The sequence below is a fragment of the Indicator indicator genome, chromosome 26, assembly GCF_027791375.1.
Source record: "Indicator indicator isolate 239-I01 chromosome 26, UM_Iind_1.1, whole genome shotgun sequence".
NCBI classification, from domain to species: Eukaryota; Metazoa; Chordata; class Aves; order Piciformes; family Indicatoridae; genus Indicator; species Indicator indicator.
In genome coordinates this window covers 8175698-8200859 of record NC_072035.1, presented here as the reverse complement: position 1 = coordinate 8200859, position 25162 = coordinate 8175698, and the positions used below count along the sequence as shown (strand labels likewise).

Genomic DNA, 25162 nt, shown 5'->3' with positions numbered 1-25162 from the left:
ATATTTATTAAACTGTTAAAATGATTTACTGTCCAACAACAACAACAAAAATCCAAAATAAAATCAACCCAAAAAAACTTCCGTGATCCTGCACTTCATAGGCAGGATTGTTCACTCCTTACCTGACAACATCGTGGCCCCCTTTTGTAAAAGGAGGTTTTAGTTGAGAATCAAAACATGACAGATCTCCAAATCTTTACATACTCTTCCCTACCCACCATTCTTTGTGGTGGCCCTTGGAGTGTATGAACTCAGCATTCCAAACATGACAACACAAGGAGTGAAATGTTAATGCTAGAAGGGCAGGAGGAACTAATCAAAGTTTTGAGGTAATGGGCTGGAGATGAGTGGGAGGAGGTTGTACTGCTTAGTGCCATTGTTTGAGCTGGCTGCAGATCTGACCTGACAATAGTGTGGTGGCTGCAGCATACAGGATGAGATTGATGTGCTCTAGGCCAGGAGCCATCCTTTAATACACCAGCTTAGGTGCTGGGGAAAACCCTTTCAGTCTGGTTGTTTCTATTATGCCAGTTCATTGCTCTCCCCTGATTTCAGAAGTGATGTGCTTATTCAGGCCCTGCACCCACTGCATTCTTGTGCTTCTTCTGATCTCTGCATCTCTTCTAAATGTGTCCAGCCACTGCAAACCACACAATGGGTGTTGGCCACAATTTAACTGCCTGACACAACTGTAGTGTGCCTTTTTTTTTTCCCTAATATTGAAGTGAAATCGAGATCTTAGCCACTTACATATCATTAAATGAAGACACTCCCCCCATTTAAGAACAGTCTTTCACTCAAGGCAGAAAGTGCTGCTGTTTTATGGATACAACTTTCTATAAGCATAAAATTTGGGATATGTTACCAAAAGGTAACCAGGCAAAATTATCTGCCCAATCCCAGCATCCCATCACTATTCCAGATGTAGATGTCTTTCATATAAGGCCACATTTCCTCCCTGCCCTGAGCCACAGTAACACAAGGGAGGCACAGTAAACACTTTCCTAGAGCACATGGAAGGTCCCTGTTCAACACACAGCACAGTTGCAGTCAGGAACAGAGCAGCATTCAGCCCACCACTGCAAGAATGGTTTCCTGGCAGTGTCATTTTAGATGGGACTTAGATTACCCTGCATTAAAAACAACTGGCTTGCACTGAATGATTTCACTTGCTGTCATGCAGGAGTTCTTCAAGATTTCTTCCTACATTCAGTACCTGGAGTAGTTGGAGCTTTACTCCAGCGTGAACATTGTTTTCTGCTTAGTGCCACTCCTCAGAAGAGACTTTATACCAAGCAGTGTAGTTGCTGGGGGTAAGGTACGAACAGCAGTTCACAGCCTCCTGCACTAAGAAGCTGCCTATGACCTCATCATAAAGGGAGACTCCTCACCAGCAGCACAGTACTCCAGCGAGGACTCTCCTAGCGTTGGCCAAGTTCACAAAGACCTCAGTGCTTCCCTCACAAGGAGCTATGGATGTGCTCACCCTCTCCTGCCTGGTTCATGTGGAGTGTGTGGTGCAGAGACAGGGTGTGCGCTGACACCACACTGTACGAGTTACACTGCACTGGGCTTTAGTCAGGGGTTTTGTAAGTACAGCCTCAGTCGAACCCTGGGGTCCCAAGCTCAACTGCAAAGCACATCCAAATTCTACCTCCTGGCAGTTCAGCTGTGGGGGCTTTCACTGGCAGGTTAAGCCCTTGTAACTACAGGCTATCCAAAACATCAGCTGACACCAGTGGAGCAGCCTGCACACATGGGATTCATTCACTCTGCCCACCTAGTGTTTAGACTAGTCAAGAGAGAACATCCTGAGCTGGGGTCATCTCTAAGTCAGTTAAAATAGTTCTGGTCAGCTATCTGAGGGTGTCTTTCACTCTGAAGTTAGGCAGTCTCATCTGAACAGAAAAGTGGAGGATGACTTAATTAAAAATGCGCCTGTGGGAGCATGGCTGTTTGAGCCAATTCCTTTACAGCAGCTGTCCGCTACTGGCAAGAAGGGAAAAAATTAAGTGTTAGAATTCCTCCTTGTAACCAGTTTTTCTTCCATTAATACTGCAGAACTCATGGCAAAGTGCAAGGCGTGCTCACCTCATCCATCAGTTTCGTCATGCTTTAGGCACTATCAGCAGCAAGGGAAATGTACTCTTGTTATCCCTCTCAAGGCTACTCCAGTTTGTCAATTTGTATCAGGTGGATTTCCAAGGGGTTACTCTGCAAAATGCAGATGCCAGCAGAACTTGACGGGACACAGCAATGCTGAGACCCGCCATGGAGCATGACCAGCTGTTGTATCCCTCTTGAAAGAATTCTTACGGAAATAAAAAGCAAACAACCAATAGTGTTAACAAACGGGATAAAGGAGTCTTTGCCACTAGATACTGTACACTGCAAACAAACTTCTAATAATGGCACATGTCCTTTTTTTGGTTTAAAGAAGCTTGTGTTACTGTAGTTAATGCATGAACAAGACCACAGACTCATTATTCAGCACAAAAGTCATCTAGAAGCTTCAATGTCCCAGGGTATCGGTGACTGTTCCTACAAAACTTGGATTCTGTTTTCAGCCAACAGTCCCCAAGTAAACAGTGAGAGATCCCTTTTGAAGAGTGCATCTGGAACACAACCACTGAGGTGTGCAAGGCAAAGAAAAGTGATGAGCTGCCACATTTGTTTATAGAAGCTTCTTGTTATTAGAGTGTCGAGATCTACTGTGGTAAATTGAACACCTCAGGCTTTTAGTCACAGGTGCTGCAGGGCTTCTTGTCCTTGTTCAGTGTAGGAGTCACCTTTATTTGAATTTGACCATTCTCCAAAAGTATCCTGGAAGTGGACATTTTTCTGTGATGCCTGCAAACGTTTCTTATCACGCGAGAAGAAACTAAACCTTCCAGGAAGGGAGGGAAAAGAAAGAAGACTGTTTACCATCTTGGAAAGGCTTCAAACACCCAAAAAGATTCACAGCACAACAAAACACAGAGCAAAAAAATCTGTTTGCATCTGCAAAAATCAAGGCAGTGAAGCCTGATGGGGGTGCGTGTCAAAATGTTATTAGAGATGAAGTCATTGCAATCTCAAGCGGCTTGGCTATGGAAGCTTCAAATAAGCTCTAAATGCTGTTGACTCTGCAAGGGGCAGGTATCATTTAGATACCCAGCCCTGAGATAAAGAAGCAACACAATACAGGTTAGTTTCTTGGCATAAGTAAAGTGGTATCTTTGGCATTAAATCTGTATATTTTACCATAAAGCAAGAAACAGAGAATGTTTTGTAAGGTTGTCAGCAGGGAAATTCATGATACGGAAATAAACCTCCACATTTTTTCCAAGCATACTGACTTTGATAGGTTTGATTCCTGCAAAGATCAACAATTAAATGCAGCTCCATGCACAGGAGTTTGCAGGAGGGAGGCTGTGAACAAGTGCACAAAGAGTGCACGTCATTTCCTGTCACACAGCTCAGGTGCTCTGAGGTAATGACGTACATGAACCAACAGCCATTTAATACAACAACAAATTGCCAGCTATCAACAGAGATAAAAGAATACAGGTGGAGAAGTCCTTAGTAGTGTTTTATTTGTCTAGGATGAAGTTACTGGATTAGGTAAATTCCACGTTCGTCATCAGTTCAGTACAAGAGGTGTTAGAGCAGTGTCTAGGTCTGCTGAGAAATGCAAAAGTTGTGGTTCCAGCTATGAAAGGTTGAATTGTCTGCATGATTTTCTGGTTTTACTGGTGCACTTGAGGAGGAAAATACTATTTTTCTTGCACAATACCCAGCATGATACAGTTCTGATACAGGAGGGGAATTGTTATATGCTGCTACAACAACACTATGCAAATACAAAGTCAGCTTTGACAGGTGATGGAATATTTGTCAGGTCATAAACCTGACCCTGTGTCCACATCCCACTGTCATCAGCATTCTTCTTCCACTCATATGCCCTGAAGTTTCCCCTCAGTACCACGGTCCTGTCCAAGCCACCTTGTGCAGAGCAGAGAGTTCTGCCTTCCATGTCTCTAGTCACATAGGAGGCTGTTTTTGAGTGTCAGGTCAGGTTTAAGGCAGCTTTCCTGAAAAACTGTCCTCTCATATGTGCAGGTAAGCATGATGGTAATTATTCCTAATGTCAAGAATATTAAGAATAATTATTTCGTGACTAGAAAGTGATATAAAAAGCTACACAACTGCCATCTCAGATAGCTAATGTTGCTGGCAGGACCTGAACTTTTGCATTTCCTGGCTTTAAATGTGAAATAAGTCTTTTGCACTTAATTAGCCTCATACTTTTCTACCACCTTCATCACAGGAGCTCATAAATTCACACACATGTGCTTTGTCTTTTCAGGACCAGATCCAATTCCAGCTGACAAAAGAAGTGTCTAGTCACTGAGGTTTCTGCTGAACATATTTGGTCCTGCATGGCCAGGCTTAGGATCTTGAATTCCACACAAAGGACTGCTGTATTTATGCAGTAAGTTTCAAATGTCAAAGTTCAGTAATTTTTCACTTCATGATGAAATCAAGTAAAAGAAAAATATGTTCATAAAAATCTCTGTGAAGCAGAAGGGTTAGGCTTTCTAAATTCCTTCTAAAACAATGAAAACTTTTAATAGAAAACTCTCATGGGGAATGTTTGGAAAAGGCCTGTCTGTGTGGAAAGGAAATTTAAATACTGTATTGCTGCTGTAAATATAAAGATCACTAAAGCAGCAATTCCAATGCAGAGACTTTGCATTAACAATTAGCAGTACGTCTTCCAGCCATGAATAGGATGATAGAACTGATTATTTGGAGTATATAGTCTATTCCAAAATACATCATTAGAGACAAAATACACAGTGCAGAGAGAGAAAGACATGGAAGCAACAGCCTATAATTAACACTGTAAATTAATGTAGGCATCAGCCATTACATTCTGTAAATCTAACTGACTGATCTGTAACCACTCATTAGAATTAGATGGGTTTCTGGATAGGCACTGGTGTGAACTGTGAACAGGCAGGCTTAGTAAGCAAAATTAACAGATGCTAGTTAAAACTGCACATTAAAACAGTTTTCTAAGGAGTAAGGATTGGTTGAGTGTGGCAGCACTAAGGCAAAAGGTGATAAAATGTCAGTACTTGAGGATGAGCATGGAAGACTACCATGAGCTGTGCACTGACTGGTCATTCTGATTGGCACTTGGTTCTTCTGTGATCCCACAGGCAGCCGATGAGAATGCAACCAGCAGTGCACATCAGCACAGGGACATGCAAAAGGAAACCACGGTACCAAACATTAAAAAACAAACTCCTACAAGGGACACAAGTCTTCTTATTGGCTGTAATGTGGGATCGTCTGGAATCAATCCAGCTGCTACCATGGGCATTATGGCTGTAAAGATCCTGGTCAGGAAAGTACAGACACAGAAGAGGTAAGACTGGAGCAAGGGAAAGAAAAAGCATTCCATTAAAAAGAAAAGAGGCAAACATGATACACAGGGTTACTATGAATTATCACACAGGACACATTACAGGGAGAGGTGAATCTGCATCACCCAAGACAGTTCTCCTCAGTGAAAAACTTGTATTTAGTCACTGTAATAGTTTAAACTGCTTTTGAATTTCTAAAAGATACCACTTTTCTCTTGTGAGGCAGCCTGCAATCTGGGTTGGATTTCATCAAGGTATTACCACCTCCAGCAATGCAGAGCCAAGTGCACGTTTTGATTCCCAAGAGACAAACAGGCACATACATAATGGAATGAAGGATGAAGGTGTATGTTAAGAGATACAAAACAGGGCTCTGCTGTGACTACTGAATATTTGCACAGAGAACAGGGTTAGACAGGACCAGCATTACAGTTACAAATGTTTTACAGATGTTACGTTTGATAGTTTCAAGTTAAAAAACAGTATTGCAGGTGAAACCTTGAAATAACCTCCTGTGCAAGCTACTTGGTTAAAGGGCCTGAGTATCTGTTCCAAAAGAACCTGCATTGCTTTACATGCAGAAAGAGGCCAACTGCAGGCAGCTGAATACTCATTTGAAACTGCAGCTTGTCTAGCAGAAACACTTTCTAGCTGGTTGGCAGCAAGGCTGTTTCTCTGTAAGAGCTCAGCACTTTTCCACTAGGCATTATACAACTCATGCAACTCAGAGGCTAAGAAGAGCGCACTAGCTGGGTGCTCTGTGCCCAGCCAGCCCCACACAAACCTGCCAACACACCTTCAGCCATACCTGGAACAACCTCTGTTTTTCTAAGGATTCTCCTCAGAGGTTCTCCCTCGTGCCAAACAATTTTTTGAACTGTGGACTAATGTCAGTTAAAGATTAAGTTGAAATCACGAGAGACATTTCACTTGTGATCAAATGCAGCTCTCCCCAACACAGTCACTCTAACTGCTATTTCTCAGATTAAAATGAAAACAAGCAAATATTGCTGTATCATTAGCAGTAGCTAGGACTTCTATTTTTACACATTGTGGCATGGTCTATGAGCTGCAGAAATGAAGCAGGCACATCAGCTTTTGTAGACTATAAGATGAAAACTTGTGGCAGTTTCAGGCATTACATCAGTGACAAACAAGCATGTATCCTTAAAGAGAAAAACAAAAGGGTGCTTGTTGCCTGAAACAGAGGGAGCATTTTTGATCTCCATACTTTTCCTCCTCAGTAAAGCCTCCTAGTTACATTATTTCATCAAAACTCTGACATGTGAAGTGGTAGAGGCAAATGTAAAAGTCAGTCAGAGAGCAAGCTCAGAATTTGCCCAAAACTTGCAGACCCTGGAGGTGAGAAAATGTTGATTTAGCTTCTGTTTGCCTTTCTTTGTGGGGATGAAGCACAAAATCACCTGAGCACATCTCCAAGGGCACAGGCTACACATCTCATTCCCTGAGATACTGCATGGTCAGGGAAAAAAAGGACATGTTACACAGGAGCATAAAACTTGAGGGGATAGGCAACAGCATCTCCTATTTTTGTACCTCAGCTTTTTGTTTGATTAGGGAGGTCTGAAATGGAGGGAAAACCACCCCTGCTTTTATTGGTTATGGCAGTCTGCACACTGACAGCAGCAATTCAAGTTTTCATCACAGAGAGTTCATGTGCCCATGTATTACCCAGGCAGCCATAGAGTGAGGTGAGAAGGGAGTGCTGGAGACAGCTGGGACTGGGCTGCAGGTGGGAGAAGGGGTGTTATAACAGGGCAGAAGAGCACCTGGGCTCTCTGGTTTTCCCAGCAGTGAAGCTTCCTGTCCTTTAAAAACCCATCTACAAGTCCACTGTTGACAACACACACACAGAGGAGCAGGGAAAGAAAACCCACAATAAACAAATCCTGTCCAGTCAGGCTGCAAGAATAAAACAAACCTGAAAACTATCACCATGCTTAGGTTACTAAAGCTGATGGTTTTATCTTCCCTTATTCAATATGATGGCTAAATGAAGAGAAAGAAGAAAGAATCCCAGGGACAGAGCATGACAACTAAAGAAAGTTATTTCTTGCTAACAGCAGATTGAATACATGCTTCCACTGACTCACAGAAAAGGATTCTTGCCTTTGCTGAAAAAGGTCAAACCAACATGGTTTTGTTTTATTGTGGGTGGTTTTCCTTAGGTGAATTTAACATAGAATCTGAGAAACAAAAAGATTAGACAGGTCTGAAAATGTGCATGGGCTGAACGGGCTTATGCTCAACAGGTTTTCACTAATAACTGGGAGGAAAAAAGCAGTGAGTTAACTGGCTGAAAACACTTGATGTGCCACTCCTGCCATGGCTCCCTGCATTGCTTATGCCTGTGTGCAGAAGGCAGGATCAAAGCTGATATCCTGTCAGCATGTGCAGCATGTGCTCTGTCTTACAAAGTCTGTTTAGATTTTTATGCTGCTTTTGCTTCATAAACCATGCATGGAAACTGCAATCAACACAAATGGTGTAAGGTGAAATCAGCCATGTTCCAAATAGGATGGGCTTTAAAGCACGGAAATAGATTTAAAAGAAAAGAGAAGCTTTAGGGTGGAGATCTTGTGAGACAAAGTGTCATTGCTATCATCACAGTTGTAGCGTGAAAACTTAAGTCCAAACTGAAAGTGTATGTTCCACTTGTGTGAGAGGAAGGGTTCTCTCAGCAAATGAAGCGGCACAGACAGAAGCTGGAGTCTACTGAAAATAATCAAAAGTGCCCTCCTGACTTTATGGTGTTTTAGATCAGTCCAGATCTTCCAACAGAACATACTCTCACAGGGCTATTACTAAACAAGGACTGAAGATTATGGACACGGGGACAGGATGGAACAACTTTCTGCATGGAAACAATGACTACTCCAAAATAATTTCTGCAATTAAAAAAGTTAAGCTTCCAGTATCACAAAAACCCAGAGACTTGCTGTAAGGTTAGAAAACTTAATTTGGAATAAATAAAGATACAATGAGGGAGTTTCAACAGACAAACAGATTGGCTAACACTGTGACTTTGTAATTAACTGATACTCTAGTAAATGCACACCTCTGACAGTAAGCTTAGGTTTTGGACAACAACATTAAATGCTACACCGGAAGAAGGTAGGGTTCTTTATAACCAAGACAGCTGCTGTCCTCACCAGCAAAAAATCTTTTCAGCAAACAAAAGGTTTTTGTGCTGTGCACAGAGTGCAAGTCAGGGTCTAAAGGCTTAGGTCAACAAGGAAATGGGCACAGTGGGGTGATGGGGAAACCTTGCATTCACAACCAACTGTGACAGGACTGTAGCTGGTTTTACCTGTGAATAACACTCCTTACGCATCACCTGAGCATGACCTGGGGGCCAGTGGTTTCTGACACACCACCACCTTAGGATCTCTGTGTTAAAGAACTGAGACTTGCACTTGAACAGAAGTATTGTTCCTGCAACTGAGATCCAGCACTGACTTCAATTTTGGGCACACAGGGCAGGCTGAGCCATGCTCTGGATAAGACCACAATTAGTAGAACCTTTCTTTGGAGTATCATTACATGGCCCAGAAAAGAAAATTCTCTAGGAAGATCAAGTATGTGTTTAAGAGCTGACTAGCTCATACCAGCTATGACAAAGCATTGCAAACATATGCTCTGTTGGTTAGCTTGTAGTACTGTACTTCAGAAGGGATCATTAGGACTGGAATGGGTTTCTTGGGCACATCAGTGTGGCCCACGAACACCAGCACATGGAGTATTGCTGGGCTCCCTGCTGCTGTCTGCACATAGGATGGCAAAAGGTACCACAGGTAATAATCCAAGACCCAAAGTTGTCCCAAGTATAGGCAAAAGCTTTGGCGAAAGCCAGTTTCTGTTTCATGATCAGTGTGAATTGCCCCTTCAATATCTCTCCCATATACATTAGGGATGTGGTTACCTTAATTTTAAAATTATTTAAAATTGTCCTACCTATAAGAAACATTTCGTGTTTGCAGACTATATCTAGTATCCTTAGAAAATACACTACTTACAGTCGTTTGATTCCAGATTCAGGCTGGGTTGAGGGTTTGGACTGAATTATGGGTGTAGGTTGAGAGGGTCTAGTTTCTTCTTCTGTGTCCTCACTTGAAAGAAAGAAAAGATAATTAATGTTCTCCTCCCAAGCCATGGAAGCACTTTAAAGTTCTAAAATTCCATCTAAAGTAGCACTCTGTTGAAGAAATGGAAAAAAATTATTCAGATCCATGGAAATCAATGGGAGGCTTTTCTGTCAAATAAGGAACAGCCCCTAGAACTGGGTCTCCTTTCCATATTTTCTGCCCATTGAGTCAAGAAGAGAGAGAAGAGCAAAGCATTGAATAAAAGTCCTAGAATTTTCTTTTAGACCCACTCAGTTTTGAAAGCTCAAAAGTATTGAATGTTTGTAATCTTTCGAAGATCCAAGCAAACCTGGGAGTTAGGGAAGGATGTAATTTTTCCCAGTTTTGAGGAACCAGATCCAAACTACAGCTGTATGCTTGCAACCTCAGCTTTAAGCCTTTGCAGAAAGATAAGCTTGTTAGACACCACTGAAGAGCACATTTATTGTTTCTAGACCTGCCCTGTGGCTCCTCTGGGTATAGCGTGCAACAGGAGAGGGGAGCTAACTCACCTTTTGTAATATAAAAGCTCCTCCTGAAGTAAAAACACTTTAGATTTCAGTTCATTCCTCTCGTGAAGGACATCCCGGAGCTCCTGCAAGGTGAATCTTGGCCGATTTGGATCTTTCAAGTCCATTGCCATCTTCTCTGACTCTGAGAGGCAGTCATCATTGTTTGGTTCTGCCTAGGAAGTGAAATGTGGGCTTTAAGTTCACCATGCGAGTGCACGTCTGAGGAGTTTGCAGTATTTTCAAGTGTAGTTCCCAACCTCTTGCTTTCAGCGCTATTAAATCATCTTTTACGAGAAACAGTGATTTTAAGAGAAAAAAATAGAACTAATTTGTTTTTCATGTTAAACACTGTCAGCAAGAACAACTCTGTGACCCCATCATTTTGTTCTTTCCTGTGTATGGGTTGAGCAACGACATACACAGGACTGGTGAGACCATGGCAGGGCTCTGAAAGATGATCTGAACTCAGCATTATCTCTTCACCTGGTGTTTAAAGGAAGCTCTCAAGTGTTGTGACCTACAATCAAAGTCCCTTTCCCACAGGAATCCTTCATAGAGTTACATGTTGAGTAAAATAGAGGAACACTCTTTCTAGCAGGCCTGAACATACATCTGAGCTGAGCCTCCTTATGGGTGGGCTTTTTGTGGAGAAATTCCAGTGGAATCCAGACTGCCAGAAATCCACTGAAAAGGGATAGTTCAATTTTTGATCAACAAGTCAGGTTAAGAAATTCATCCTTTGAATAAATGGAGTAAATCAAACATCAGCCTTTTATATAAACACTGAAAAAACCTGCAGGGCAACGACTATAACAGTTCCTTCCAGCTCCTCCCACACAGAGACAGCTCCTTTGGATGTAAACATATAAACTCAAACCTCCATTTGATATCTCCTCAATACCTTTAATAAAAAAGCAGGATTGGTGTTAGCACCAGGATCTAGCTACAAAATGGGAGAAGACTGCAGATGACTGCTAGATATAAGGCATTTAGAACTTGTACCTTTGTGTCTTCTTTTCCTGAGTAGGGTTCACTAGAAGCTCAGAGGAATTTTACCTCCCACTGTCCAGCTTCTGTGGCTCCCAACAAGCCAGAGCTTGCACTCTAGACATACAGCTGGATTTCCAGGCCTGTGGGGGGCTACTTCCTGTCACCCAGGTAAACTCTAGCACTTGCACAGAACTATTTGTTCCTAACTGCTTGTGAAAATACATGGTCTTTATAAACACAGCACACAGACAACCATTGTTCAGATCTTCTACTGTTCTACTCAATGTCTGCACAGAGCTGAGAACCAGTTCATGAGATATCACAAGCTTCTGGGAAAGGTTCTCACAATTAAGATGCTGAAAAGCAGCTACAAGCCTTTAGAGGTCTGCAGGATTTCTAACAATACAAATAAATGCAGGGCACTGTGTTCTGGCAGAGGACATTTGAAATGCAGCAAAGTACATTTGAAATGTGAAAGTACATTTGAAATGCGATGCTTTTTGCAAGGACTGACTGGAGGCCAGCACATGAAATCAGAGATGCCAGCAGGCAGGTCAGCCACTCGTCCTCCTAGCAGGATGCAGAGATCAGAGTGTCAGAGCAATGGTGTTGCAGTGACACCTTGCTAGGATACAAGCTAGAAATCTGAGAAGCTAAGTACTGAAATTCTTAGAATCCACTTTTTCTAAGCCTGATCCTATTCTCTTTTGAGCTCATGTGTTTGCGACACAGTTTTGCTATCTATTGATACATGATTTCAGGATCAACTTGGCTGGGCTAAGGTCTCAGTTTCTACAGCAGGGATTGCAGTCTTTGACCTGCAAAGACAAAGCAGCAAAACAGCACTCATGTGCCCTTTTGTTTGATTCACCCCTTTCACCCAGATGCATTTCTTTACACAGAATACAATAAATAAAGATTGATGCAACCTAATGAGAGGTTCAAAGGAAATTTCCCAAACCCCTCTAGATTAGGCTCAGAGCTGATACCTCTCCTTTTGGTAGTATATTTGCCCCACATCTTTGTGTAAATAAACTATTCTTCCTAGATTTAGCTCACATCAGCACAGCCTGAGCAGCCTATAGCCAATATAAAAGTACTCAACTGAGGCCAACAAGCAGCTTCCATTCCAGAGCACGCAGCTATTCAAGCTTTCAGCTTCCCACTGCAGTTCCTGTCCAACCATCATCCTGGCAGAGGGAGCGGGCAATGGCTCTAATTAGAAGAGGCACCATTGCCATGGAACTGATGAGTTAGGGAGAGGTAAAGAATGCATCCTTTCTCTCCAGAGACTGAAGACACTTTCACTCCTGCTGGCTCTAGGCCTAGGCTCCACATCCCCATTTGCAAAGCTGGGTGTCCTGGCTGAATTAACAGCAATGAAATCATCCTCTTCATTGTTAATACAGTGCATGTCCAACTCAGCAGTGACATGTCAGCACAACACTGGCTGTCACATTCCAGGAGAGATCTGGGGACCTTCTCAGCCTTCATTTTTTGATGTATATTCCTGCTACTGCAAGTGAATTGGATGTTTCACTCCCTGCTGCAGTCTGCTGGGCATTGACTTGGTACTGGAGCTCTTACTAACCCCCCCAACCAAAGAGCTCCATATGCTAGTGCTCCTCTAAGTCCACCTTACCCTATTTTGTAAGAGCAGCATTAGGAAAAGGAAATACAGCACATCTGCTTTAATAAGACAGAAGTAGTGTCATAAGCACACAGAAAAGTAGTAAGAATTATGAAGAGCACTAAGGGATGCTACAGGTCAGAGATGCCTCTTTTTCTGAGGAAGCTCCCCTCACGTTTGCATTCCTGCTGCTCTGATCTCAGCACCAACTCAATTTGCAGATTGCCACTTTGCCTGTTCTTGCAAGTACTTGAGTGTGCAAGCAGTAACATTTGCTTTTCATGAACATTTGTACCAGTAGCACTTCACTGCACAAATTCTAATAGGAAGCAAAAGCAAAAATAAAGTTAGAGCTGGTTCCCTTAAAAGATGCCTTCAAATACTTATATGTTGGTTTGGGAGAAAAACACCAGCTTAGTCCCAAGAGATCAACAGTTCCATAAGCACAAAGAGGACCAGCTGACGAGTTCTGCATTACCTCTGGGACTGCTTCTGACACAATTTCTTTTCTACTATGGTTCACATGCCACCACCACCACCACAGTGTATTGCACCTTTGGGGCCCACTAGGGCTTGCATAGTTGCATTCTCAGCAAGGCTTAAGCTATTTGTCAGCTGTTCTTTTTGAAAACGCAAACTGTTTAAGGGACCAGTTTGTTTTCCTTTGAGGGAAGGGGTTGATGTGTACACAGTGAAGCCAAACACACTAACACAGCACTACCAAAACAGTGTGCCTCCAATACAAACTAGCAGCTGATACTCCAGGGATTTTGGGATTGCCTCATAATAACTTTAATACTCCTTTGAAGTAATGATTTATTTTAGTATCTGATGAATTCTGCAGCCTAGGCATGACCCAAAGATTATACTCCCTAGGATGTATGATGGGTAGCCAAGTCTAAGGCAGGAGCTGTTCCCTGATGCAAACATCCTGCTGCTAACCTGTGCTACCACTCCACCCTCTGTGAGACCAGGTCCTTCTTTTAGGAAGAAGGGGCCCTTTTCTGCCACATGCTTTCTGCATGCCACACCTGAACACAGGGTGCTATCCTCAAATCTTACCATTGCCTCTGATGTGTATCAATCGCATTTATCCAAAGAAGAGGGACTGGTGTGAAGATCAAAGCCTTTTAAAAGTGATTGAAAACACCTGTTACCTTTACTTCCTCCCCATTTTGGCTGTCTTCACCCTGCAGCTTTTCTCTCAGTTTCCCCAGCTCTGCTCGCAGGTTGCCCATCTCCTGCTCCTTGGTTTGTAGATATGCTTCCAACTCCACTTTCTGCTCAATCAGTGCCTTCCCCTGAGCTTCAACAACAGTGATCCGGTGCCGCAGGTCGTGGTTGATTTTCATTAACCTGTTCTGCTGCTGCTGAAGCTGCAAAACATTGATGCAATAGGTCAGTATCTAGTCAGCCATCAGCCATGATAACTAAGTCCCAAACATTATGTTAAAGTGACAGGTTCCTCTTCAATCTACAAAATTCTGCCCCCTCCTTCCCATCCCCAGACTAGATTTTTAATAGCTAATTACCTACTACAGTTACAGTCACAGCAACTTAATTGATTTCTAGAGTAAAGAGGCATTTTCCCCTAGAACAGGGAATTCTCCAGCTAAAAGCAAATCCACAACTTCTCATACTATGTTTTCAAAAAGCAAAATTCAAGGATAAGGTGGCTTATAGGGTGCTGAATCAAATCTTAACCTAGAGTAGAAGAGAGGAAGACAAGACAGAAGAATCCTTAGTATCAAATTTATAAGTACTTTGCTTTGAGCTCTTAGGCTCTCTCGTAAGTCAGGATGTGACCTCTTGGGTGCTGTATGGATAGTGCTGAGTTGAAAGGTCACAGCACCTGCCAGAAGCACTTGGGTAGAGCAGAGATGTTCTAGATCTGGCCCTCACTAGCACCAGCAAAGTCCCATGGCCTAAGGACATGAGACAGCGTGAAGATGGGAAGCAAAATACACGTAAGGAGGTCATTCTGCCTGACACAGAAAGAACCAACACATGATGTGATTCCCAGTCACAGTGGAGTCTGTGATTCATCTAACACTAAGCCCTGATCCCTCGTGCTGTGGTTCCTAGGGCCATCCATCCCATCAGTGACCTTTTGTGCACTGCTGGCAAAAGTAAGTGACTTGAGCTGGGCTCAGACCCCTTCCTCCTACCCCTCTGTGAAGAGGTAATCCATGTTGCACCCCGATGTAGGAGTGCACTGCTGGCTATGGTACTATGGGTGGGAAAAATGAGAAAAAGAAAGACTAAGAACCACTTACAGCCTCTACGTCCTCATTTTTAAGTCCAAGTTCCCGGTCCTTTGCTCTGATTTCATCCCTCTGTTTATCTACCACTTCCTTCAGCTTCTTCATGACTTGCCGCTCTCTCTCTGACATTCCTGCTTTAAAAAAAACACAGGAAACCAACTAAGGACAATAAAGAGCTGCTGAGTCTGAAAGCAATAGCAGTGAGAAATACTTAGGTAAAGACTCCAAAAGTTGCCTGCTGCTAGAATTAGAGATGCTAGTGGAAGATGCTTTAAAGGTTACTTCAAGGGTAACAGAGAACATAGATGACACAATCCACTCTGTAAAGCCACTGCAGAGAAACTTCTTAAAAAAGGAACTGACAGTCCTCAGAAACATTTTAACAATGGAATGACACTGCTACATCTTGCTGTCTCAGTAGTTTTACACCAGCGTTCACACAGTGCCCCAGTGAGCGTGGTTATCTGCAGGACGATCTGTAGAATCAGCTGGCCAAGGCCCTGTGAAACTTGTAAAAAAAGTGGTCTGATCCTCAGCAACATCTAAACAACATGTCACTGTTGTGGGTTGCATCTAGACCCAGACCAGGTGAGGTACACTGGACCAGAATGATTTTATGTTGAAACTAAGTTGTGTGTTGAGTAAAAAGAGATGACACAGGACCTTTGGAGGGTACTTCTACCCTGCATTTAGAAGAGAAATTTACTCTCAGTTATGGTCAAGTGTTTTATCCTTGTGTTTCAAATCCTTTCCCCATCCTATCGTGCAATACTTCATATTTTGAAAAATACTACTTGGCATTTCACTTGTCATTATGGAGATAATTGAGAATGCCTGGAACTACAGTGGTGGGGTCCTCAAACAGACCAGATGATTTAACTCAGTGAGATGATAAATCTACTAGTGTAACTTGTCCTGATAACTGCAGAGAGACATGCTGTTTGATAATCCCTCAAATCAGAGAATCATAGAATTGTTTTGGTTGGAAAAGACCTAACACCGCCATGGCCATTAAACCATGCTGCACAACATCCTATAGGATGGACTGAAGATGAAAATCTATGACCAGGGCAGTGTGTGGCTGCTCTGGCCAAAGTCCAGTCCAAGCAGGAGCTCAAATCCAGGTCTGCTGCTGTCTTGTTCTATTGCCTTTGGCAAAGTACTTAGTTGCCTGGGTCCTCACCTTCGTCCTTTTTTATAAACTGTGAGTGGTGATAATTCACTCACCCTTTTGGGGTGGCTGGAAAGTCAATTCCCTTTGAATATGTTAAAGCAGTTCCCACATCAGAAATTCACTGCATACACATCAAATGTATCCAGCTGCCAAATCTCTGCTAACATCAGCTCAGACTGGTTATGTTCTTCCCTCATCAGAGAAATCCAAAGTTGCTCCCATAAGAGAATGTGGGCTGCATACCTTTAGGAACTCCACCCTACAGATTGCCTACAGTTTGAACCGATGGACAATACAGTAGAACAAGACAAACCTGAGAGAGAGAGAGAGAGAAAGGGAATAACTCTTGGTGGATGCGCACTCCTGCAGCAGCCATAGGTTCCCATGCAGGCATAAAAGCTACTGCATAAACGCTGGTGCAGAGGGAACAGCAGCTCCTTTTTTACCCCATTGGTAAAGGATCAGAGCCATGCTACAGCAGAGGACAGGTAACTACTCTGATGGGAAAAGGACTGGTGATCATGGCTGGCTGGGAATTTGGCTCAGAGGACGTGTTCCTGACAACCCCCAGAAAATAGCGGAATGACATGGTGCTCATATTCTAGTGTTACATTCTCATCTTTTTACCTTCTGTGATAAGTCAGCCTGCTCTATTTTTGGGCCCTGGTCCTTATCATCTCTCTGCTTGTAGGTGCTTTGCAGGATAATTTAAATTCTTCCCTGTGCTAACAGCTCATACCCCCCAGAGAGGACAAATAGACACTGCCACATACTGCTGCTTAATTTCAAAGTTCCATGCTCTCTTAGCACAACACAGGTCTGGTACACCACTGTATCCACAAACCCCATTACAGGTTCCTGGATCCAGCTTCTGCAGGCAGTTTCAAGGCTGTATTTAAAACAAACAAACAAACATATACCCCAGACTTTGCCTTGAGGTACAGCAGGACTGCAGTGAAACTTTAGACTGCTGGTTTACCCCCAGCAGGAGCTAGGAATAGTGAGTGCAACTATATTCATTAGTACTTGTGAGATACTTTAAGATCTCTGGATAGCAGGTGCTATTTAAAGAATAAAGTACCTTTCAGTGCTGACTGCTTTTCCTCCCACTTTTCTCCCTAGCATTTGGTGAACCTAAATGACTTCAATTGTGTGCACAGATAGCTACATTATTATTTTTATTTCAAGAGGAGGGGAAAGGAAAGGTGGGAAGTGTTTGTGAAACAGTCACCTCTTCTTCCATTTCCTCAGGGACTGGGGAAGAGGAGAGGGAAATCACTAAGTGCCCTAAATGTAAAGTAATTATCTCTGAATGATTCAAACTCTTAACTGTAAGATCTTAAATGGCACACCCAGCTGGTTTCCCTAGGCACATCCTATGAGCAGCTTTCAGCTGATTGCTGAGATCACAGCATTGTTCAGGCAAGAGAGAAGAAAGCAGTTGGGAAACAAAACAAAACACACACAAAGAAAAAAAAAAAACACAATCAAACAAAATAGGGGTGGTAATAAAAAGCCAAACAAACAAAAAAACAAGCAAAAACCCCAAACCACCCCAAACGTCCCTTACATTTGTGTTTAGGAACCGGTTCGCTGTTGTGTTCATAGATCTCTCACAAAGGGCCAAAATGCCGGTCAGGGCCTGTGGCACTATACCACTACCTGAATACTTGGAATAGAAGTTTGCCTTCGCTTTAGGAAGGGAACTGTGGGTTCCTCAGCACAAGAGGTTCACACAACTGTAGACATCCTGCTGCCTGCCTGTCCTACCACAGCCAGCATGAGACAGCAGCTGCCCTTGCTGCAGTGAAACACCAGCCTGCTTGTCCTGTTTGATGCATGCTGGGTCAAGTTTGCTCGTGGCATTTTACTAGGATATTGCCATCAGTCAGCACCATCAAACAGTGCTCAGTTTGAGCCTGGGAGGAGCAGCATCAATGGATGTTTCACAATCAGCTCCTGTATATTTTATGTTCTGCCACATGTGCCTTCAAACAAGCCCTGCTCTGATCAGCCTCTCTGTGCAGAACACTCCTGGTTAGATAGAATTGCCTCTGCCTCTCTTAAGCATTATGCTAAAATGAGGCTCTGTGAACTCTGCTGTGACTATTAATTGGCAAGGGCTGAATCTTGAAGTCTTGTGCACCCAATTCACTGTCCACTGTTGCCTGTGCTAAAAATAACTCTTTTAACTGTCTGGTGAGCAAGTAGCAAGCTGCTAATCCCAGAGGCTAGTGCTACGGGGAGACATGATCACAATACTAAATGATGCTGAGACAGGAGACTGGAGTCTGGTCAAAATTAGCCCAGCTAACAAAGTAGTCAGCTTGAAAACCTGCCTCTGTAGACTCTACATGTATCTGATCCAGTGATCGGGACTGAAAACAAGCAGCATGACTGCTTTTTGACACTATCCAAACAAGTAATTCAAAACAAATCTATACCATCCCTAAAAGGAAAACAGTTAGATTTGGTGTAACAGGTCCCAGTAATAAGATGGAGAGTTGTTATAAATTAACTGATGATTTCGGGGGGGGGGGGGGGGGGCGGGGGGCAGGGAAAACAAACAGTGATCCCAGAATCTGATCTCTGGAATGAGTTTGTAGGTTTTGTTTGTTATTATACTTGGGTCAGACACAGTAAAAATAACATGTTAAGCATGCCTGGCATTTGGCTGGCCAGCTGAATGTGAAGAGTATGGCTATATTTAAATGCAAGCACATGAGCTGCAGTGAACCAGATACCCACTGCAAGGAGGAAAGGCAAAAAAAAAGGAAATATATTTTTAAAAAAAAGAAAGAAAAAATAAGAGAAATCAAAGGGGAAGCTGGCTCTGTATAACAAGATGTCAGTCTTCATGGCCCATGACTCATCACTACCATTCTGGAATTTTGCATGGAGTTTGTAAGGCTGATGTTGAACTGCTTCTTTGACTCCTAAATTGAAAGTGTTGCATTTGTTCATAAAGCAGTGGTGAACTTGAGAAGTACTACAATTTGTACTTTTTGAAGATTTCACTATTCTCCTCCCCATGGTGAGTGAGCAGTGTTCAGTCTCTGGGTGAGTGAGCAGTGCAACTTCTGAAGTGTTGGACAGTTTCACCCACCTACAGCAAGCCTCCACTGAATCCCAACCTCCTGTGCCTGGAAAAGGATATGCCCTTGTTCCTAATGTTCTACTGGAGAGCTGCATTGGCTCAGCTGTGTGGTCTGGTTTTCAGACTGGCCAGTGGCTTTGCATGCCACACACAGTCTGCCAGCCTTTTGAGGGAGAGACAAGTTTAGTGATAATCTGAACCTATGCCAAAGTGGAGCTGTGACTTGAAGCATTAGGCCAGAGTCCTGTCCATGCACAAATAGTTCAGAACGCCACCCACTTTCAGACTGACTCACCATCACAGGCAGGTTTTGCTGCTGGAGAGGCACTATTACCCATTCTCAGCTATCTGCCCCATCTCTTAGCTCAAGGCTGCCTCATTCCCAAAGCTGTACCTTCATTTTTTGCGACTCTTCAGCAAAGCATCATGAAATTGACTTGGTAGCCAGCAGCCTCAAATGATGTGCTATGAACTGTGGAGCAGAGAGACATCTGCTCACATGCCCCTGCTCTTGGGAAAGGGCTATTTGCTGAAGATGAGTTGACGATGGCAGCACTTGCAATTGCTGCAGTGAAATCTATCTGTACTTGCAAGTCAGAATCTTATGTCTTCATCTTCATTCTGCCTCAAAAATGAGATTGCCCACAAATTGGTTGTTTCAGCTTCTTAGGATTCACCTAATCCCTGACTTAGAAATCTCTCCACTTATTCCAAATTGGCTCTAAGTCCCAAACAAGAGAAGGAACCCTATAGGCAGGTAAAGTAAGTGAAGCCCATCTCTCCTATTCTAGGAGACTATCATAACATTTCCATATGGTGGAGCAATATAATTCAGACAAAGAAATCTTGATTTGCTGCTTTACAAACAGTTATCCTGAATAGATCAACAGTTGCACTTATTTTTGTGCATAATGGTGTGCAATAAACATTGCTGAATGTATGATTGTTAGAATATGTAAGGAGGGCTTAACAATGCCTTTTGCAAAATGCAAAGAAAAAAAAGTGAAAGACCAAAAAAATGAACCTAAACTTTACTTTCAGAGGTGCTTTTCAGCCAAACAAAAAGTTGCTCAAACTTTTTTTCCCTCCTACCTCTACCTCTTATCATGTTTTCAGTGTCATTGTGTATTCAGAGATTTTCCATTCAGGTAGAAAACAAAACAACCCCCAAAACCCAGACCTGCATTAATCTATAGGAAGAAAGCCAGAATATCCAGTCCAAATACTTTAATTAAAAAGTATTGCTTTTTATAACAAAAGCAAGTACTGAATTTGAAGTATCAAACTTGCCTTCATGCTTCTGAAATTCCTCTTCTGTGAAATTAATGTCTTTGTGAGACAAGTTTGTCATCAGTTGTTTATTCTCCTCCTGCAGCTGTGCAATTTGGGTAAGAAGGTCCTGTGCTTCCCCTCTCCAGACATCCTCCACCAGTTCTAATTCCTAAAGGGTAGACCAGGATAACACATTTATATTTTTAAACATGTTCAGAGCCTTTGACTGGACTATTTACAGATCATGGCGGTAACAATCCTACGATGATTCGTACAGAAAACCATTAAATGCTGACTACTTTGAATCTCTTAGAAGATATCTGCTTTTCTAATTCCAGCATCAAGAAACCAACTATCAAAGTCTCCTTTTGCTATGTGCTGAATGCAATAACACAAGGAGACAACTCCTGATGCAAACATTTTGCAAACATTTTGGATATGTAAGTTATTCAAAGGATGATTCCTTATGCCACAGTTTACTGTGAGGACCAGATTAAAGGGACTGCTGTGTTGGACAAGATAACCAAACATAAACAAGAATTACCTTCTGCATCCCAGAAAGCAGCCACAAAAGCTGTAATAAATGCCCCAGAAACATCACACAACACAGACCAGTGGAGTCAGTGCTGGGCATGCTCATTTTGAAAGAGCAGCATTTCTAGCCTAAATTTCTGTTATGAAACACAAGTGTAAAATGAGTGCATGACACTGTGCAACGAGCCCAGAGCTCCAACTCCTCATGGTGAACACAAGACAAAACTGCTGCTTCTTGTGTAAATTGTTCTATATGGAATGTCTCCACTGGCATCTATGTTAGTGACAATGAGACCAGTCAAAACAACATCTCTCATTTGTCAGGACACTGTGTGTCAAGAGCAGCTGTCACCAATCCCTGTAAAGGTCAAATTAGGACAAAAATTATCAAGTCCTGAAGGAAAAACAGTGTGTTTGGAGCTTTATTTGCTCCAAAAGCCTTTGCCAAATCATAGTTCTGCAGTGGGGGGCATTTTCTGCTCCATTTTCATGTATGTGCTGTGCTTCAAACAAAAAAAAAGCTGCATGCAAATTGCTGGAGCCAGGCTGAGTCACTGACTGACTTCTACATTCATGCAGCCTGCCCCTTTCCGACCTAACAACAAAACACATTCAGACAACAACCCCGCCAAGCACAGCTCTGGGCTAAAATAAGCTCTGCTGGGAGATTAAAGGATAGCTTTCTGCTTTGAACGCATATTCTGATAGTGGGAAATCATGGCCCTACTCTCTTTCAGGTCCAAAAGCCATTTTATTCCAGCATTTCTTACTGCATTGATGACGTTTTCTAATGCTTGCTGAAAGTTTTGCAGGAAAGACTGGATGGTAAATAGATTTTAAGTAACATATAGGTGTTGTAAGCTATTAATACTAATAGTTAAGGAAAGAAAAAACATGTTTTACCTGAAATTCTCTGTCTTGTGAGAAAAGCAAGCCTGTAATGAAACTTTATACTGCCAAATACCTAGACTATTTACAGTGATGCTGCATATTACAACTATGTAGCTAAAATAATGCACTGACCTAGTTTAGATAATAAAACAGCACATTCACCAGCTCTGAGCACACTGATAAAACAGAACAAGCCAGACCCCAAACTATCTAAATTTAAATCATTTAGGTATGCCCCCACTGTAAACACACAACTATATTAAGTTATGCCTAGGCAAACTTTCTTATTTATTGACATTGAAAAGCTCAATGAATTAAAGCAGAAGTTAACTTCTGAACCCTCGTTAGGAGAAGGCAAATCTATGGGTCAGTAGGTGCCAGACAGCTCAGGAAGCCCTAGACAATGCTAAACCCAGGTTTATAGGCAAAATGAAACCACATACAAAGATTTTAAGTGCTAAAATCTCATAAACTGATGCTTGCAATGACCACTAAAACCCTGTCTGGACTGTTTTTTGAAGCCTTTCAGGTCACAACTGTTTCTGAGCTTTTCCTGCTTACAAGTACCTGTCCTGTAGAAGAGTCAGTCCTTTAAACTCTCATGCTGGAACAACACAGCTGATACGACAGTACTGTTCTGTAGGGACTGAGTGTACTGGGAATCAACTAGATTTAAAAGCATGTATGGATTATGTACTTTATTTTCCCTACTAAGATATATTTCCACCAAAATTTTGTCTGGATTGTCTGAACACTCCTTGAGCCATTTGGTGACAATTAGAGAAGCTGGCAGAGTAGAAATGGTTAACTGGCATGGCAGCAGCTGACATCTGGCAAGCACAGTGTTATGCAGCTATGTTTAGGAAACTTTTTAACAGATGTGAGCTTCCGAAGCATCTACATATAGGACATCAACTTGTACAATGATACTGCTACCAGGCTCAGTTCAGTATCCACTTTACCACACAGCATTTTGTAAATATCCAAGATAAATACTTACTGTTCACTGGCAATACAGGGGTCTCTGCCATCAGTGGGGAGATCTGACTTAAGGCAGCTCTTCCCAGAGGTGACAGGCTCTCAAAACACTTTCTGGCAGCTAAGACTCAGCTAACTTGATTCTAGCAGAGGGCCAAGATACGATATCAGATCAGCACAAGAGACACCCACTTGCCTCCAAGTTATATCCATTAGAAAGGCACAGGTTTTGTACATGTATTTGTATCCTTTCTCCAGGCCTTCTTACTTCATACTCTGAAGACTTCACAGGACTTTATACAGTAGAGAGCTTCTGTGACCCTTTTCAGGGACACTGCCCTGAGACTTCCTCTGCAAAATGTTGCAGGAATTATGGTGTATTTTTCATATGCTGACTGCAAGTTCCCTAGCTGACTCTTTTCAAAACAGCAGTGATGATTTAGCACAGGCACTAGGAGAAACATTTCATTATATCAGTTATCTGGATGATTTAAGGAGTAGATCTGCCACTTCCACTGCCGTCAGCAGAGCAGTTTATGCTGTCCTGTCACCCGAAGGTAACAGGATATGGGAAATGATCTCATGGGAGTGGGGTCAGGAACACTATGACCATCTCAGATCAAGCCGAGGGACAACATCTTACCATCAGAAGATGGAGCAGGAATCTGGGACAGTGCTCTTCCCTACTTTTCAACTCTAACACTGCCCTGAAATCACTCCGTCCTCCATCTCTCTCCTATGACATGCCTAACAGATTAATGTGCCTTGAAGACCAGGCTACTAAATCGTTCCCAGTTCTGAAGAGAAAAAGTGTATTACTGTCAGTGACTTTTCCTGGCCTAGCAGGAAGCAGCGCTGTCTGCTCCTCAGGAGATGGAATGGAGCAAGAGTCCTAAGTGGGAAACACAAGGGGAAGGAAATGCAGAGATTGGGGAAGGGGTGGAGAAAGGGAAGGAGGAAGGAAACTTCCAGGAGGGAAGGGGGGAAAAAAAATCACCTAACAACAACACACCCAAACCCTCAGCAAGCCTCAGGCAGCATCCACGCAGCTCCCGTGAGCCTGCCTTGCCCGTACCCACTTGCGTCCCGCCGCTCCGCAACCTCCACCTCCCTCTTTGTTTTCCCCAGCGGCTGCGGAGGTGGGAATGGGGACGGCGGCGGCGGCCCGCCCGGGGCTTAGCTCCCCCCGGGGCCGGGCTGCAGCAGGCGGGACAGCCCTGCCCCGTCGCGGCCCCGCCGCGTCCCCCCCGCATCCTGCTCGCACCTTCTGATGCTTCCGCTCTTTCTCGATGCGGTCCATCCTCTCCAGGCGCAAGCGGTCTAGCTCCAGACGCAGCTCCTCCATCTCGGGGTTGATGTGGTTGCGGCTGACCAGCACCTCCAGGATCTCCAGCACTCGCACCACCTTGGGCATGAGGCGAGCGATGGCCTCGCACCCATGCTGGTCGATCACCCGCTCAAACTCCTGCCCCACGGCCGAGGCGATGTCGTAGACGTCCATGACCGTCAGCTCCGCCGCGTTCTTCTCCAGGGCGGGCGGCGCCCCGCCGCCGCCGTCCATGGCTCGCCCGGCCCCGCGGCGCCCTCATAGGCGACGGCGGGGCGCGTTCCCGCCGTGTCCCCTTTCCGGCAGCCGGTCCCTCACTCACCCGACGACCTCCCCTCAACGGGCGGCCCCTCTCCCAGACCGCAGCCCCTCACAAATCCCACGAACTCAGTCTGAGATCGGCGGCAGGGGTGTGGGGGGTGTTCAAACTTGGCCGGGCGGCGTGAAGGGAGCGGTGGCACCAGGAGGGCGGGCACAGCCGCCCCTCCACCACCGCCCCGTCGCTCGGGGCCAATGACGGGCGTCGGGCGGGCTGGGGGAGGCCTCACGCATGCCCGCAGTCGCAGCTTCTCGCCGGTTCCCGGGGTGAGAAGAGTTGAGGTGTAAGTTGCTGCTCTGTGGACTTTTCTGTATGCTTCCTATGGCCTGGCCTCCTTGGTTCACGGAGTCACGGTGGGAGTTTCTGCTATGTGTGCTCCCTGGGCTGAGGGGAAGGAGAACTATCCCCGAAGGCGGGTGCTCTTTGCTTGGTACTTGTGCTGAGCTGTAGCAGCGTTATTTCTCGTCGTACAGACCTCTTCTGTACAAAGGCTTTGACATCAGCTGTTAAAAGAAGCACAGTCTGAGCCGAAGCAAAGCTAAGTCTCAGGCACACAACCTCATAAACGCAAATAGTTTAATAGAACGGTCCAGCACCAGGGTCAGCTTGAGCTAG

At 43.8% G+C, this 25162-nt stretch overlaps 1 protein-coding gene across 1 annotated transcript; it reads right to left on the bottom strand.

Annotated features, from left to right (window-relative positions):
* Positions 1–20: 20 nt before the first annotated feature.
* Positions 21–24462, bottom strand: RILPL1 (Rab interacting lysosomal protein like 1). The gene is made up of 7 exons (XM_054392489.1): positions 24166–24462; positions 20517–20667; positions 14968–15086; positions 13849–14067; positions 10072–10244; positions 9452–9544; positions 21–2887 (listed from the first exon to the last, which is right to left on the bottom strand). The coding sequence occupies exons 1-7, from the start codon at positions 24460–24462 to the stop codon at positions 2743–2745; spliced, it is 1197 nt and encodes a 398-aa protein (XP_054248464.1). The 3' UTR covers positions 21–2742.
* Positions 24463–25162: the final 700 nt, after the last annotated feature.